Source organism: Schistocerca cancellata, chromosome 2, assembly GCF_023864275.1.
Source record: "Schistocerca cancellata isolate TAMUIC-IGC-003103 chromosome 2, iqSchCanc2.1, whole genome shotgun sequence".
NCBI lineage: Eukaryota > Metazoa > Arthropoda > Insecta > Orthoptera > Acrididae > Schistocerca > Schistocerca cancellata.
The window spans coordinates 106229930-106248757 of record NC_064627.1 but is presented as its reverse complement, the minus strand read 5'-3'; the positions used below and the strand labels follow the sequence as shown (position 1 = coordinate 106248757).

Below are 18828 nucleotides of genomic sequence, written 5' to 3'. Positions count from 1 at the left end.
GCATGGGATAATTGCATTACGGAAATCGTTAGAGAAATCAATATTCCGAGATCCTCAAGAGTATGCCGAGAGTACAACATTTCACACATTACCTCTCAGCATGGACAACAGTAGTCACCGACAGCCTTCCCTTAACGACCGAGAGCAGCGGTGTCTACTTGGAGTTTTCAGTGCTAAGAGACAATGTGTGAAACCACCGCAGAAGTCAATGGGGTACGTACGACGAAGAGACAGAGCGGCTAAATTAGGCTTGAATGGGTTATGGCAGCAGAAGACCGACGTGAGTGTATTTGCTTACAACACATCGTCTGCAGCGCCTTTTCTGGGCTCGTGACCATATCGGTTGAACGGCAGACGACTTGAAAGTCGTGGCCTTATCAGATGAATCCCGATTTCAGCAGGTAGGAACTGGTGGTAGGGTTTGAGTGTGGCGCACACCCCACAAAGCTATACACCCAGGTTGTCAACAAGGCACTGTGCACTCTGGTGCTGGCTACATGGAGTTGTGGGCTGTGATTGCACTGAATGGATTGGATGCACTTGTTCAAATGAACTGATCATTGACTGGAAATTATTATGTTCGGCTGCTTGAAGACCATTTGCAGCCAGTAATGGACTTCATTTTCCAAAATGACTATGGAACTTTTATGAACGACAGTGTGCCTTGTCACCGGGACGCAGTGATTCGCGATTGGTTTGAAGAGCATTCTGGACAGTTCCAGCGAATGATCTTCCCACCCAGATTGCACAACGTGAATGCCGTTGAACATTTATGCGACATAATCGAGAGGTCGTTCGTGGAGAAAATCGTGCACCGGTGACATTATTTCGCAATTACGGACAGCTGTAGAGGCGGCATGGCTCAATATTTTTGTAGGGGACTTCCAACTACTTGGTTGAGCCCACGTCACGTCGAGTTGCTGCAATACACCGGGTAAAAGGAGGTCCGACACCATATTAGGAGGTATCCAACGGCTTTTGTCATGTCAGTGTAGATAGAAGGGACGAAAGAGTGCCTTCCTATCGCACGGGTCCCCCATCAGAGGTTCGAGTCCTCTCTCAGGCATCGGTGTGTGTGTGTCGCCCTTAGCGTAAGGTAGTTTAAGTTACATCAAGTAGTGTGTATGCTTGCAGTTTGGTCCCATAATACTGAAAGGTCTCTGTTGGATTCCTTTCATGTTAATTTCTTAAATCTGTTGTCATTTACGGCATAAATTCCTCTTCTAAATTTACTGTGGCGTTTCTGACTATCTGGGAGGAGACTGAGTAATGGAACGTGTTACTTTTACACATAAACAAGAACGATCTGTCACACTACTACACTTTAAAACACAGTTTATATGTAATTCATGTCACACAGTCTCATACGGAACCTACATCCGCTTTCTTTTATACACTGTGTATGATAAGATACTGTCATCCCCCTTCCCTTCTGTGTGAGAGGATGAATGAGCAAATGTATTTGTAGTTGCATGCTTGAGGGTAGCAGACAAGGCTGTCTGCTAGAGAACAGTAGGACCAACGTCGGAACAGGTAGCTACGCTTTCTAAAAGCAAAGAGGTTTCTATCCTTAGTATGGTTCTGTCCGTCCGTTGTCATGTTGGTATAGGAAGCTGCCACTCTGGCCACTTCCGTTTTGTATTTGGGAAGCACGCTCGGTAGGAGCGCAGGTCAGTGGGTCCGTGGCGAGCGTCTGAAGTGGTAAGATCTCCGGCTAAGCGCGTGTCTGCTAAATCCGTAGGACAATGGATTTCTTAAGTTCAGCCTAACTGAAAATTTAATCACCTTTATTTCAGGTTTAGCTCTAAAATATCTAATGTTATCTTAAATTGCAGCGCAGTGGAATTCTCGTGTGAAGTTCAGATTATTTTCCGGTAGTTGCTTTGTCACTACTTTGTGAGTAAAGTGGAACCACGTGTTGATCAGTAACTCTAACTAAGATCAATCTTAAATGCGAATGCTTGTGTGATTATAACGTCTCGTCTTGACAATATTTTTCAATATAGCAACTTTTCTTTATGTTCAACCCACGTGGGGTGTACTTTGCGAGACCAGTAACACGTGCTTATATAACTGTTTGACCCGTCAGGTTAACAGTAAGACGTTAGTAACCAGTTCGAAGTTTTTCTTTTGTAAATTGCTTTTCGATCTAATTTATTTTAATTATCAAAATTATTGTGGAGTTATACGCTTTGTGTAAACCAAGTTGACCACGTGAAGCATGCGGTGTAATCATCAAGTAGCCCTCAGCTATTCTTTTCGCCAAGATTTCACAGAGTTAATATGAATTTAGTATACCAGTGTGTGGTAATTACATGACAGACAGGATTGTGCTACGAACGTATCTTCTTTGGGTGAAAATTTGAATCTGTTGGTAGTGGTTAACTTTCTCTTGCATACGTTTCAACGTTCTTTGTGTGTTGTTTTATGAATGCAGTGTTGTATGCAGTCTCCCGATCTTGCCTCCATATTTGATGTGTTCCGTAAGATTGCAAACTCACATTTTCACAGTCCTGAATAAGGCACCAGCTCAGTTATAACTCACGTTTAATATGCCGAAATTCCAATGATCAATGTTAAAATAAATTTCCAAATATAAACTGATTTATTTCTTTTTATTTAAATTCACTTTTTTATATATATATCACCGGTTGTCGTATGACTATTAAAAGATTATAATTAAGGTTAGTCGGGAATTTGGTAAGCTAGACTGGATACCTGGTGAAACAAGTGCGCAGTAATGCAAGGTTAACTTCCCCAGACAGCTCACAGCTTTTAACCCGCTTTTATTGTCCATCCTGTCATTATTTTTATCTCTTGGTTTCTGTGTAGGTTATATATTACCAGCTTCTCTGTATACGTTACTCTTACGTCTCTCAATTTTTACTCCAGTTTATGTTGTCGAACGGTTTTCCAGGATGATACAATGTGACAAGTATTGAACTATATGGGAAGAAAAGGAAATTTGTTATAAACTAGGGCGTGCATATACATTATTCAAGATGTAAACGTCACTACAGATGTACGAATTTAGGTTACGACGTGTTCGATATGTCTGCCATCATTGGCGATGATGTGGCGCAGACGAATAGAGAAATTCAGCAGGACCCACTGAAGCGTCGAAACAATGATGCCGTCGATGACCTCCTCAACGGCTGTTTCCAGCTCAGCTTGTCTTTGATATAGCCCCACAAAACAGAATCGCATGTGATCTGATCCGGAGAAAAAAGCGGCCACTCGAGGGCCATGCCAGTGGTCTCTGGATACTCCAGAAGCAGAATCCGGTTTCCAAAGTGCTCCTCCAATACACAGAACACCCTCCTGCTACGATGGGGTCGAGCTCCGGTTTGCGTGAACCATATCCTGTCGAAATCAGGGTAACTTTGGACAACGGAGATGAACTCATCTTTCAAAATCTTTACGTAACGTTCGGTAGTCACCGTGTCATCAAGTAATATCTCACCGATTATTCCGTGACTGGCATTGCGCACCGCACAGTCATCCTTTGGGGGGCCTTCTCGATCACGAAATGCGGATTCTCAGTCCCCCAAATGGGTCGAGTATGCTCACTGACGAACCCATCCAAATGCAAGTGGGCTTCATCGCTAAACCAAACTATAATTCCCCTTATGCTCCGCGGCCAACCGTGCACTTTGAATGTCGTAAAGCAAACAGTTCAGTTCTGAGGTCTTTATTTCATATTGTTTAATAGTTGTTATCCTGTATGTCGAATGACAATGTTAACTGGAATACTCTCTTTCGAATTCTGAAGGTGGCAGGGGTAAATTACAGGGAGCGAAAGGCTATTTACAATTTGTACAGAAACCAGATGGCAGTTATAAGAATCGAGGGGCGTGAAAGGGAAGCTGTGGTTGGGAAGGGAGTGTGACAGGGTTGTAGCGTTATCACATGTTATTCAATCTATACATTGAGCAAGCAGTAAACGAAACAAAAGAAAAATTTGGGGTAGGAATTAAAATCCATGGAGAATAAATATAAACTTTGAGGTTCGCCGATGACATTGTAATTCTGTCAGAGACAGCAAAGGACTTGGAAGACCAGTTGAACGGAATGGACCGTGTCTTCAAAGGAGGATATAAAATGAATATCAACAAAAGCAAAACGTGGATAATGGAATGTAGTCGAATTAAGTCGGGTGATGCTGCGGGAATTAGATTAGGAAATGAGACATTTAAAGTAGTAAAGGAGTTTTGCTATTTGGGGAGTAAAATAACTGATGATGGTCGAAGTAGAGAGGATATAAAATGTAGATTGACAATGGTAAGGAAAGCGTTTATGAAGAGGAGAAATTTGTTAACATCGAGTATAGATTTAACTGTCAGGAATTCGTTTCTGAAAGTATTTGTATGGAGTGTAGCCATGTGTGGAAGTGAAACATGGACGGTAAATAGTTTGGACAAGAAGAGAATAGAAGCTTTTGAAATGTGGTGCTACAGAAGAATGCTGAAGATTAGATGGGTAGATCACATAACTAATGAGGAGGTATTGAACAGAACTGGGGAGAAGAGGAGTTTGTGGCACAACTTGACAAAAAGAAGAGATGGGTTGGTAGGACATGTTCTGAGGCATCAAGGGATCAAAAATTTAGCATCGGAGGGCAGCGTCGAGGGTAAAAATCGTAGAGGGAGACCAAGAGATGAATCCACTAAGCAGATTCAGAAGGATGTAGATTGCAGTAGATACTGGGAGATGTAGCTTGCACAGGATAGAGTAGCGTGGAGAGCTACAACAAACCAGTCTCAAGACGACAACAACAAATGTCGAATGAATTTGTCTTTTCTTAGGCGGTGCTTCCGTTATTATGTGTTCTTATTTCTCATTTTGTATTCTGGAGTACGAGGGCTGAAAAATTGTGTACGGACAGTCTTTCAGACACGTGTAATAGATGTATATTTCCCTCTCGACGTTGGAGACTTCCGTGACGTAGGAAGTTTGCACAGTGGAGGCCTGCCGCCGCCCCGCCCGGCCGGTGTCCCGCGCCTGCCCAGGGCCGCCCCCGCCCCCGCTTCCGCCTCCGCCCCCGCCTCCGCCTCCAGACAGCCAGCGGCCCCTGAGGAATCCCGCTGCCGGCCCGCGGCTGCCGGCTGAATTCCTCGCCTTGTGCCGCGCGCACCCCCACCCTTCTCTCCCGGCGCCGCCTGCCCGCCTGCTGAATCAAAGTCATTACAGAGGCGTTCTACAGCGGGCCGCCCACAGCGCCCTGCGCCGTGCCGTGCGTTGTCTGCATTTCCCAGGAGATGAGATGTTGCAGCGGCGATCACCCCGCTCCGTCCCTGCGCGCGCTCCCCATTCTTCTCCTTCGTCTTCCTCTCGGTTTCCTCTTCCTCACTCTCGTCTTCGTCGCACCTGGACTGTCTCCCTCTACGTCTTTTGTTGTGTCACTGTCCCACACTCCCATCACCTGCCCTATCGCCGTGATGTAGTACTGCAGGGGAAATTCAAAATGAATACAGCGATTACACATTGTTTTCGGTGTTGTGGTCTGCATTCCGAAGCCTGGTTTGATGCAACACTCCGCACTACCTCATGCTCTCCATCTCCGAGGAACTACTGCATACAACTGAACCTGCTAAATGTTTCCATCCCTTGATTTGCGTCTGCAGTTTATACCCCCTACAGTTCCCTCTACTGCCAAAATGGCGATTTCCTCATGCTTCAGAATCTGTCCTATCAATCGCTCCCTTCCTTTAGATAGATAACCACTTCTTTTCTTCCCAATTTGACTCACATGAGGAACGTGGCTACTCGTCGTCACCGATATCCTCCAAATTTATGGTATGTGCAGGGCTTGGCCACAAATGAGACAGAGGTGGGAGCTACAGCTGGCAAACCGTTTACATTAGATTAGATTAGTACTGGTTCCATAGATCATGAATACGACACTTCGTAATGATGTGGAACGCGTCAGGTTAATAAAAGGTGTCTATACAACATATTACATTACACAAAATATTAAATGACACTTAATATTTTTAATTATTTTTTTTGACGGGTTTGGGGAAATTACCCACTTACTATATCCAAAAATTCATCTAATGAGTAGGAGTTCCCGTTAAGAAATTCTTTTAATTTCCTTTTAAATGCTATATGGCTATCTGTCAGAGTTTTGATGCTATTAGGTGAGTGACCAAAGACCTTTGTGGCAGCATAATTTACCCCCTTCTGAACCAAAGTTAGATTTAACCTCTAGTAGTGAAGATCATCCTTTCTCCTGGTGTTGTAGCCATGTACACTGCTATTACTTTTGAATTCGTTCGGATTGTTAATAACAAATTTCATACGAGAATATATATATAGTGAGGCTACAGTGAAGATCTCTAGCTCTTTAAATAAGTGTCTGCAGGATGAGCTTGAAACGTCCCCTTTGAAAAATTATACATGACTATGCTTAAACTGACACAATATTTTTTAGCGCAACGCAATCTGACTTTCAGAAATCCCTACAAAGGAATGACCCTGACTAACATTAACCTGTACCTTTCACAAATCACTTACCTCACCAAAAATCTTCGTTACTCGAACTACTGCAATACAGAGAGCGCCACTACTGCCAGCTAAATAAAAGATTAAAACTACTGAAGGCACTAACTACTGATAGTCATAGTTAGCAAATGAAAGATTTTAATAGAGAACAAACAATGTATTTACCTTAATAATCATAATATATATGCCATCCAGTCTTACAAATTTCAAATCTCCGCCATTTCTCTCCCCACATCCACCACTGCTGGCGGCTCACCTCCAACTGCGCAACGCTACGCGCTGTTCACATCCAGCTGCCGCTGCCCAACACTACAATGGCAGACAACAATGCAAACTAGCTACAGACTGCACACAGCACAGCCAGTGATTATCATACCGAGCGCTACGTGGCGGCGGCGTTACCAATATAAGAACCTAAACAGCCTACTTACAAGCTCCAGCCGTTATTCTGATTACACGATTTGTGCAATGAACACTCTTTTACTCAATGATCAGCTACCCCAGAATATAATGCCATACGAAAGCAGAGGATGAAAATAGGCGTGGTAAGCGAATTTACTGAGATGTATATCGCCAAAATTTACAATGACCCTAATAGCAAAAGTAGCTGAACTCAGAGGTTTCAGCAGATCCTCAGTGTGTTGAAAGGTTTGAGTTCAGCTACTTATGCTATAAAATATCAAACTCTAACTACAGAATAGCGCTGTAGTGACTGTTCCTTCGGATATGATGCGTGTGCCAGGGAACATTGTATCGCACTTGTTAATAACTCAGACGCTGCTGCTTCGTACTTATTCGCCAAAATTAGGACCTCGCGTCTCAATAAATATGTCCTTCCTGGACGGGAATATACGCAACATATGAGTGCAGGTTGTGACACGTGGAGGACGATGTACGGAATTTGTGTCCGGCTGCGATTCGCGCACGGATAGCCAAAACGGTTAAGGCGACCGCTCTTGTAAACCGGGTAATACGTCTTTGAGTCCCGGTACGGTACAGAATTTCATTCTCATTATCCCATTACACAGGCGATGGTGCTTCATATTAGCAATTGCGAATTCCCGTAGAACTTCTTCCAGTTCATAGCTGCATGGTACCGGAAACAGTTATTAACGTTTCGAAGAGATAAACAGTCTTGGCTGCAAGAAAGCTTTGCTATTTTACATTTTGTCTTGGTTTAAATGGCTCTGAGCACTATGGGACTTAACTTCTAAGGTCAGCAAACTTAGAACTACTTAAACCTAACTAACCTAAGGACATCACACACATCCATGCCCGAGGCAGGATTCGAACCGGCGACCGTAGCGGTAGCGCGGTTCCGGACTGTAGCGCCTAGAACCGCTCGGCAACCACGGCCGGCAATTTTGTCTTAGCGCCTGTTATGCCACCCCACATAAAGATGTTTCAAACGAGGTGAAACGTGTTACTTGCAAAATATAAAATAATAAACCCTGTTTCCGGTCAAGACTGTTTATCCCTTCTAAACAATTCCTGCACTAAAATTTCGTCTGATGTTAACAAATTTCCTTTTCTACGAATCACTTTTCTTGCTGTTGCCACTCTCCATTATATATCCCCTTAACTTCGACCATCGTTTATTATTTTGCTGTCCAAATAGCAAAACTCATCTACTACTTTTAAAGACTCATTCCGTAATGTCAATCTGTGTCGGGCGTTTTGTCACGGTTCAGGCGGCTTCCCCATCGGTAGTTCGAGTCCACCCTTGCGCTTAGGTGTGTGTGGTGCCCTTAGCGTTAGTTAATTTAAGTTAGCTTAAGTAGTGTGTATGCTTTGGCACCGATGACCTCAGCACTTTGGTCCTATAAGACCTTACCACAAATTTCCTAATGTAATTCCCTCAACATCGCATGATGTAATTCGACTTCAATACATTACCACTGTTGATGTTCATCTTTTTACCTCTTTTCAAGATACTAACCCTTCCAAATTAAGCTTTCAATCGCTATTTTATTTCAAAATCACCAGTGTCGCTTAATGTAAACCATTTTCTGAACATACCTCGTAATTTCAGAATTTTTCTTTATTTTTAGTCATTAGTCTCCTGACTGGTTTGGAGTGGCTCAACACAAATTCCTCTCCTGTGCCAACGTCATCCTCTCAGGGTAGCATTCGCAACCTACCTCCTCAATTACTTGATAGATGTATTAGAATATATGTATTCCTCCATAGATTTTGCCCTCGACAGCTCCCTGTAGTACCATGGAAGTCATTCCCAAATTGTCTTAATACATGTACTATCATCCTGTCCCTTCTTGTCAGTATTTTCCATATATTTCTTTCCACTACGATTCTGCGCAGAACCTCCTCATTCGTCACCTCATCAGTCCACCTAATTTCAACGTTGGTCTGTAACACCGCATCTCAAATGCTTCGATTCTCTTCTGTTCCGGTTTTCCCGCAGTCCATGTTTCACTACCATACAATGCTGTGCTCCAAACGTACACTGTCAGAGACTGGTCCTCAAATGAAGACCTATGTTTGAGGCTAGTAAAGTTCTCTTGGCCATGAGCGCTCTTTTTGACAGTTCTAATCTGCTTTTGATGTCCTCCTCGCTCCGCTCGTCATTGGTTATTTTGCTGAAAAGCTAGCAGAATTCCTTAATTTCATCTACTTCGTAACCATCAATCCTGATGTTAAGATTCAAATGGTTCAAATGGCTCTGAGCACTATGAGACTCAACTGCTGTCGTCATAAGTCCCATAGAACTTAGAACTACTTAAACCTAACTAACCTAAGGACATCAAACACATCCATGCCCGAGGCAGGATTCGAACCTGCGACCGTAGCGGTCGTGCGGTTCTAGACTGTAGCGCCTTTAACCGCTCGGCCACTCCGGCCGGCGATGTTAAGATTCTCGCAGTTCTTATTTCCGCTACTTTTCATTACTTTCGTCTTCCCTCGATTCACTCTCAATCCATATTCTGTACTCATTAGACTGTTCATTCCATTCAGCAGATCACATAATTCTTCTTCACTTTCATTCAGAATAGCAATGTCATCAGCGAATCGTTTCATTGATACCCTTTCACCTTGAATTTTAATGCCACTCCTGAACCTTTCTTTTATTTCCAGCATTCGCCACTTTTTCTGAACTCTTAATTTCATTATGGATCACAATATACACCTAAGTAAACACTTATATAAACACCCGTCTGGTCGAAATAACTACGCGTATTTATTTTCAGTTTAATGACTGTCAACGCTGTGTTAGGCACTCGATTGAGGCTTGTTGTCTATTCATCGGGCAGTCTAAGACTAAATATTTTCTGGACTAATGTCCTAGGAAACAGAGCTAAGGTAAATCAAAAAATTTTGCTAAAACTGTCTTGATCGCATAAATATTTTATTTAAGCTGGTAACCGGTTTAGATTTATTGCACTTAGATCGTCTTCAGACCTTACACTCCATGATGGTGACAGGAGCTGGGTTGACTGGCTGCTCTAGAGAGACGTAAGACGTTAATATTACACAATGGACGCAGATATGTACCAGTACCGAATGAATATCCCACCCGCTTGAAAGATTCGTACAGAAGCTTATCTCTGTTTCTTGAGAATCTATGCTGTCGCCAGAACAGTTAGCGTATCTGTGATGATCGGAAAGTAATTACTTCTATGATTGAAATGCGGACAAGTCGCAAAATTATTGTCGTTTTAAATGGGGAAAGGAAAGCAGAAGCAGATAGAGAAAGAAATGGGTAATCAGAGACGAAATTGAGCCAGGAAGTAGAAACGTCCTTCATGAGCAGCTCGTTAGCGTGACGAAGTTATTATATCACTACTTCTTACAGAGTTGAGTGTGGGGTCATGTAAAATCTCGTGAAGGTACAAGATAAAAGATTCAGAGTCTTTTAGGTAGCTGTGCAACAAGATTTGGAATTGAATTACGCTAGAGGGAAATAATATACTTTTTGAGAGACATAATCCCCATTTGACTGTACAACAGAGTTTATTCCATAATCTAGATTTCGACCTTACGCCAATTTAAACAGCAACACATTAGAGCACAATAAAACTACAAGTACTAGAAATACCGCAAGGCAAACAGTTAAATTAATTTATTGACTGTATGATTTGTTCTTCAACTACACTCCTGGAAACGGAAAAAAGAACACATTGACACCGGTGTGTCAGACCCACCATACTTGCTCCGGACACTTCGAGAGGGCTGTACAAGCAATGATCACATGCACGGCACAGTGGACACACCAGGAACCGCGGTGTTGGTCGTCGAATGGCGCTAGCTGCGCAGCATTTGTGCACCGCCGCCGTCAGTGTCAGCCAGTTTGTCATGGCATACGGAGCTCCATCGCAGTCTTTAACACTGGTAGCATGCCGCGACAGCGTGGACGTGAACCGTATGTGCAGTTGACGGACTTTGAGTGAGGGCGTATAGTGGGCATGCGGGAGGCCGGGTGGACGTACCGCCGAATTGCTCAACACGTGGGGCGTGAGGTCTCCACAGTACATCGATGTTGTCGCCAGTGGTCGGCGGAAGGTGCACGTGCCCGTCGACCTAGGACCGGACCGCAGCGACGCACGGATGCACGCCAAGACCGTAGGATCCTACGCAGTGCCGTAGGGGACCGCACCGCCACTTCCCAGCAAATTAGGGACACTGTTGCTCCTGGGGTATCGGCGAGGACCATTCGCAACCATCTCCATGAAGCTGGGCTACGGTCCCGCACACCGTTAGGCCGTCTTCCGCTCACGCCCCAACATCGTGCAGCCCGCCTCCAGTGGTGTCGCGACAGGCGTGAATGGAGGGACGAATGGAGACGTGTCGTCTTCAGCGATGAGAGTCGCTTCTGCCTTGGTGCCAATGATGGTCGTATGCGTGTTTGGCGCCGTGCAGGTGAGCGCCACTATCAGGACTGCATACGACCGAGGCACACAGGACCAACACCCGGCATCATGGTGTGGGGAGCGATCTCCTACACTGGCCGTACACCACTGGTGATCGTCGAGGGGACACTGAATAGTGCACGGTACATCCAAACCGTCATCGAACCCATCGTTCTACCATTCCTAGACCGGCAAGGTAACTTGCTGTTCCAACAGGACAATGCACGTCCGCATGTATCCCGTGCCACCCAACGTGCTCTAGAAGGTGTAAGTCAACTACCCTGGCCAGCAAGATCTCCGGATCTGTCCCCCATTGAGAATGTTTGGGACTGGATGAAGCGTCGTCTCACGCGGTCTGCACGTCCAGCACGAACGCTGGTCCAACTGAGGCGCCAGGTGGAAATGGCATGGCAAGCCGTTCCACAGGACTACATCCAGCATCTCTACGATCGTCTCCATGGGAGAATAGCAGCCTGCATTGCTGCGAAAGGTGGATATACACTGTACTAGTGCCGACATTGTGCATGCTCTGTTGCCTGTGTCTATGTGCCTTTGGTTCTGTCAGTGTGATCATGTGATGTATCTGACCCCAGGAATGTGTCAATAAAGTTTCCCCTTCCTGGGACAATGAATTCACGGTGTTCTTATTTCAATTTCCAGGAGTGTATATATAAAAATCATTATACTTGTGTAGAACATAAATTATCGTCGAAGTATGTACCTTAAATCATATGAACCTATTTTCACAAACTGCGACATCGTCGCGAAAAAGCACAGTGACCCGTATATGTAATAAATTTCCTTTAATTTACGTCTATGGTCACAACCTTTTCTGTTTAACAGATTACTGGTTTCGGTCTTTAATGACGATCATCATATCTGTCTCATAAAATCAAAGTCCTAATGCACTACAGCCATAGTGGCATTAGGACAGATAAGATTGTGACCATAGACGTAAATTAAAGGAAACTTATATGAACCTATTTCGTCAAAAGTAAATGCGAGGACATTTATGTGGTAGGCTGATTTACTGACAGTTAGCATAACTTATTCGTTTGATACGGTTGTTGGGTAAAACAGACGACCAAATCACAGGTTTTAATCTTCTTTAGACTACGTTTAAGCAGCCACTGACACAAACGTAAATGAAACGATCGTCAAAGGCCATCGTAAAGACAACCCAGTTTGTACCATGTGATCTGTGATATGTCATTGGAACAGGCAGTGGGACTCTTTATTATACAAGCTAATTACATTATCTTTAAAGTGAGCAGAAGATGCCAGTATTTACATTATATGTCGTGAAGAGCCATCTTCCTAGAGTGCATGGAAAGACGACACTTAACCATTGTAATTAAAGATACATAGTAGTGCTGGCTTGGGAGACAGTGAGATATCTGATACAAGGTCAGTTATAAAATAAGCAGCTATACATTGTTACGAATTACAATCAGGTACAAAAATTGGTCAGCTATATAAAGTAAATGGTCACAAAGATCGTGGGAATTTAAACTGCTTTGGATAAAAGAGTCAATGTGTGTTATAAAATAAAATTCTAATATTATATAATATGCCCATAATGTAATATCTACTCATACTTTCACAAATGTGGAATCTTATTGCCGACATCTACTTCCAACACATAGCGAGACGTGATGAATGTCATGTTTGGGTGGCATCCAAGTCAGTCGTAACCAACATCCTTGGAAACTATGCGTAACACTAAACCGCACTCATCTACTCCATTTCAGCCGTACGGTTGTGGAACAGATTAGCCTAAAACACGCGTCTTACACAAAACCACTCTGCATTCAAGGGGAGGTTAAAGCTTTATCTTTTATAATCGAAGTAGCGTCTCTTTTGCCATATTCCGGCTTTTTTTTCTATCCACCGGGGAAACGGTTTATACGTCGCACCTGTTTCTGTCACTGTCTATTCTTTTCGCATCTCCTTTTACTTCTCATTTAGTCTTTCCAACTCATCTGCTGATCTTATTATTCCTCACTCTTCCTCTGACCAGTCAACTTATTATTCACATTGAATCCTTTTGTATTTTGGAAGGTTGTTCATGGCTATTTTCTGATTAGTTTTGTATATGGGCCCGTGAACATCAAAGAGCAGTGATGTAGTTACGATTTATTGAGATTGTCACCCCAGTTACCTTTATTTATGACAAAATAGCTTTACAATAGTGAGAATGTCTCAGTATGACAACATAGAAAACAGAGGAAAGCAACAACCCTCAAACAGTGCAGAAGTAGTATAACGGGGTTCCCGTCGAAGGGGAAACGTATCTACAAGACTTCGTTGTGCCATCGTTCCAGTGCATTTAGTGAACCCATATATGACGTACAGTTCGGCGAACTCTTCAGCACTAAACCTATCCAAACTGCTGTGTACCCAACCGGTAAAAAAGCCGAGAAAGGCCCGAACAGCACTGAAGGAAATCTTACAGTCGAAGTGTAAAGTGGACCTTACAGCTGTCAACAGGCCAGGACAACTGCTTCCACACGATACACAGCGCTTACCGGCGACATTTGCAGTGTTAGGCAGCTCTTTTCAGTTCATTTCCGATACAAAGGTAAAAGAGGAAAACAACTCAAAAGAAGTGCATGTACCCTCTAAAGAACCACTGAAGACAACGGCACCTGCCTGATACCGAGAAAATATCCCTGAACAACCTCCCAAATTTTTCCAGTGGAAATCTGGTTTACTATACGAGGTGCATTCAAGTTCTAAGGCCTCAGATTTTTTTTCTAATTAACTACTCACCCGAAATCGATGAAACTGGCGTTACTTCTCGACGTAATCGCCCTGCACACGTACACATTTTTCACAACGCTGACGCCATGATTCCATGGCAGCGGCGAAGGCTGCTTTAGGAGTCTGTTTTGACCACTGGAAAATCGCTGAGGCAATAGCAGCACGGCTGGTGAATGTGCGGCCACGGAGAGTGTCTTTCATTGCTGGAAAAAGCCAAAAGTCAAAAGTCAGGTGAGTAGGGAGCATGAGGAATCACTTCAACGTTGTTATCACGAAGAAACTGTTGCGTAACGTTAGCTCGATGTGCTGGTGCGTTGTCTTGGCGAAACAGCACACGCGCAGCCCTTCCCGGACGTTTTTGTTGCAGTGCAGGAAGGAATTTGTTCTTCAAAACATTTTCGTAGGGTGCACCTGTTACCGTAGTGCCCTTTGGAACGCAATGGGTAAGGATTACGCCCTCGCTGTCCCAGAACATGGACATCATCATTTTTTCAGCAGTGGCGGTTACCCGAAATTTTTTTGGTGGCGGTGAATCTGTGTGCTTCCATTGAGCTGGCTGGCGCTTTGTTTCTGGATTGAAAAATGGCATCCACGTCTCATCGATTGTCACAACCGACGAAAAGAAAGTCCCATTCATGCTGTCGTTGTGCGTCAACATTGCTTGGCAACATGCCACACGGACAGCCGTGTGGTCGTCCGTCAGCATTCGTGGCACCCACCTGGATGACACTTTTCGCATTTTCAGGTCGTCATGCAGGATTGTGTGCACAGAACCCACAGAAATGCCAACTCTGGAGGCGATCTGTTCAACAGTCATTCGGCGATCCCCCAAAACAATTCTCTCCGCTTTCTCGATCATGTCGTCAGACCGGCTTGTGCGAGCCCGAGGTTGTTTCGGTTTGTTGTCACACGATGTTCTGCCTTCATTAAACTGTCACACCCACGAACGCACTTTCGAGACATCCATAACTCCATCACCACATGTCTCCTTCAACTCTCGATGAATTTCAATTGGTTTCACACCACGCAAATTCAGAAAACGAATGATTGCACGCTGTTCAAGTAAGGAAAATGTCGCCATTTTAAGTATTTAAAACAGTTGTCATTCTCGCCGCTGGCGGTAAAATTCCGTCTGCCGTACGGTGCTGCCATCTCTGGGACGTATTGACAATGAACGCGGCCTCATTTTAAAACGATGCGCATGTTTCTATCTCTTTCCAGTCCGGAGAGAAATAATCGGAGGCCTTAGAACTTGAATGCAACTCGTATTTATTGATAATGCACCATAGGAAATGAAATGTTTACTCACCGAGGACTTCTGTATAGATGTGACAGGAGCCCCGAAGGGCGTAACATTGGCAGGTGATATAAATGTATAAATAAATAAAATATATTATTATTTTAGAGTATCAGCAGGTTAGATAGGGAATTTAAACGTCTAACTATTCCATGTCTCTTGGAATGAACTTCTGATTCGCTGAGCAAGCCGGTAACAAAGTTTTTCACCACAGAAACGTGATGCTACTACAGTTTCGGCATTAGTTTCACACCCTCAGGAGCATGAACACAAACCCATCAGCCAGACGGCGCGTCTCGGGGCTCCCTCTGGCAGGAAGTGTGGTATCGATTGTTGTCGGTATAGCAGCAGCGGCGAAGGCAAAAAGATCGCGCCGTAAAGCGGATCGGCGGGCATCCGCTACAATGGCCGTTACATTCGGCGGCCGGCTCCCCCAGCCCGATACGCCACGTCGCGTCGGCAGGTGTCGTCGGCGCGATAATCGCGGCGCATCTCCCCCGCACCGCCACCGCCACCTCCGCCAACTGCCTGGCAGGTACTCCGTAGCGCGGAGGCTGCGCGCCGACCTGCGGGGGACACACGTCGGCGATAAAACCGACAGCGCGGCTGCCGCGCAGGCGCGTTCTCTGGCGACACGTGTTTTGATTTGAATGCTCCCGACACCCTCTGCCTGCGCCTGTCGAGCGAGCCACTGCGGCTGCCTCGCTTCCCGGCCTGAAGGGTCTTTTTATGCACCGCTGCTGTGTACGCCGGAAGGTTCCCAGACAATGATCCAGCAACATTTTCTCTATTTCCTGTTGGTACGTGCCCTGAAACATTTCGGTTCTTCTGTTCTGAGAAACTTTTCACTACCATACCTACAAGGTATACATCATATCTGTTGTTTTATTTAAGAGGCTCCGGAACGCCCTATACTTGCAATGTTAAAATAACGCTTATAAATTACATCTTTCCTCACAAAGTATTTGAGGTAGGAAGTTGAACTTTTTACAGATTATTTATTGGAATATGGGCTACAACTTAACACAGGGATTTTAAAAAATTTTAGTTCAGTTATTAAAGATTATTTTTTTCAATTGTAATGAAAATTCACAACATTTTTTTGCAATTTTTTATTTATATATTCAAAAATATACAGTTTTTTGGAAAAAGGCTGTGTTAAATTATGCAGAAGGTACTGTGTAACATTTACTGAAAGTTTGAAACAAATATGTTTGGAAGATCCTTAGAAAACATGTAATTAGTATGAGAAAATAAAAGTTTTGGGAATCGAGCGACAAAGATTGGATTAACTTTTTAGTGCATTCCAGGTCCATAGGATGGATTATCTTCATCCTCTGCAAACTCCTCCTCCAGCTTCCTCTTGTTCCTCCTCCTGTTTACTCTTGCTTATATTTCTAGACTCTTTACAGCCCTGTCTGCAGCCCGAAGGCGTTCCTTGTCTAAAGCAAGCATCGCTCGTACCATGTTAGAACCTATCTTCATTCCCATATTTCTAAATACCTTGCACCTTATAATGTTGCCATCATTGAAAGTCGCAACAGCAACTATACTTTTACTCATTATTATACTTCAACAAAACAGAGACTCAAGAAACAGAATTAATTACGAATATTTTCGAGATAACGACAGAGTAAATAAACATGAAACAATCGACAATCACACCAGCGATATATATTGAACCATCACAGGTTAGCCACAACACATACTTTATCTCACATCACTAAAATGTACCTGATGAACACGGACGTTAATAATAACACCATTTGACAGCAGTTTAACAGCGTCACAGTGGGTCACGCCCATGTAGAACACATTTCAAAAAAAAAAAAATTTAAAAATAGTTGTAGTCTTCGGAATTGAATAAATTATATATCTATTAAAAGGTAATAGTCTGGAGATTCAGAAAACGCAAAAAACTAAAAATTGAACTTTTCATGATTTTGAGCCTTTCCGGAGCCCCTTAAACCTGTTCTATATTTTGAAACATGGGACTTATTCTTTTAGTTAACGTTTCATAGATACAGGATCGTGTCATATTGTAAAATAAATGTCACTGAAGTAAAATAATTGCCAAAGCCTAACCCAAGCTCGATTGAGGAAGGATGCTGCATAGAGGAGTAACTCTCCAGAAAAAAAAAAGAAAATTTAGCTGCCTCTAACTAATAGCAAGCGTTATGTAAGTGCTCTTTCTCACGGCAGCGGAGGGGAGGATACACTATGTGATCAAAAGTAATCGGACACCTGGCTGAAAATGACTTCAAAGTTCGGCGCCCTCCATCGGTAATGCTGGAATTCAATATGGTGTTGGTCCACTCTTAGCATTGATGACAGCTTCCACTCTCGCAGGCACACGTTCAATCAGGTGCTGGGAGGTTCCTTGGGGAATGACAGCCTATTGTGCACGTAGTGTTGCACTGAGGAGAGGTATTCACAATCTACATACGTAATGTACCTAGTAGATACTTGCCCATCCACTCCTTACTCGCGCACATCAAGATGACGATTCCCGTAAGAGTTCCAGCAACTTCTGCGCATTCGCACAGACGAAGATCAATGGCCGGGTAGCCTTTAACTGTATATATATACAGGGCGTTTCAAAAATGACCGGTATATTTGAAACGGCAATAAAAACTAAACGAGCAGCGATAGAAATACACCGTTTGTTGCAATATGCTTGGGACAACAGTACATTTTCAGGCGGACAAACTTTCGGAATTACAGTAGTTACAATTTTCAACAACAGATGGCGCTGCAAGTGATGTGAAAGATATAGAAGACAAGGCAGTCTGTGGGTGCGCCATTCTGTACGTCGTCTTTCTGCTGTAAGCGTGTGCTGTTCACAACGTGCAAGTGTGCTGTAGACAACATGGTTTATTCCTTAGAACAGAGGATTTTTCTGGTGTTGGAATTCCACCGCCTAGAACACAGTGTTGTTGCAACAAGACGAAGTTTTCAACGGAGGTTTAATGTAACCAAAGGACCGAAAAGCGATACAATAAAGGATCTGTTTGAAAAATTTCTACGGACTGGGAACATGACGGATGAACGTGCTGGAAAGGTAGGGCGACCGCGTACGCCGTACGGCAAAAACAGAGGGCAACGCGCAGCTAGTGCAGCAGGTGATCCAACAGCGGCCTCGGGTTTCCGTTCGCCGTGTTGCAGCTGCGGTGCAAATGACGCCAACGTCCACGTATCGTCTCATGCGCCAGAGTTTACACTTCTATCCATACAAAATTCAAACGCGGCAACCCCTCAGCGCCGCTACCATTGCTGCACGAGAGACATTCGCTAACGATATAGTGCACAGGATTGATGACGGCGATATGCATGTGGGCAGCATTTGGTGTACTGACGAAGCTTATTTTTACCTGGACGGCTTCGTCAATAAACAGAACT

The 18828-nt window shown here is 43.9% G+C and overlaps 1 protein-coding gene across 1 annotated transcript; it reads right to left on the bottom strand.

The window, feature by feature from the left end:
- Window positions 1-4889: 4889 nt before the first annotated feature.
- LOC126151285 (uncharacterized) lies at window positions 4890-16247 on the bottom strand. The gene is made up of 2 exons (XM_049915931.1): window positions 15845-16247; window positions 4890-5167 (listed from the first exon to the last, which is right to left on the bottom strand). Exons 1-2 carry the CDS (start codon window positions 16245-16247, stop codon window positions 4890-4892), a joined length of 681 nt encoding a protein of 226 aa, XP_049771888.1.
- Between the last annotated feature and the right edge of the window lie 2581 nt (window positions 16248-18828).

What these genes read in the sequence shown, in the direction of transcription:
- LOC126151285 (XM_049915931.1), bottom strand. Translation starts at nt 16,247, where the DNA reads ATGTTTCAGGGCACGTACCAACAGGAAATAGAGAAAATGTTGCTGGAT. An exon ending in GGGGGAGCCGGCCGCCGAAT is followed by an intron (nt 5,168 to 15,844) that starts GTAACGGCCATT and finishes TTGATTCAGCAG; the next exon opens with GCGGGCAGGCGGCGCCGGGA.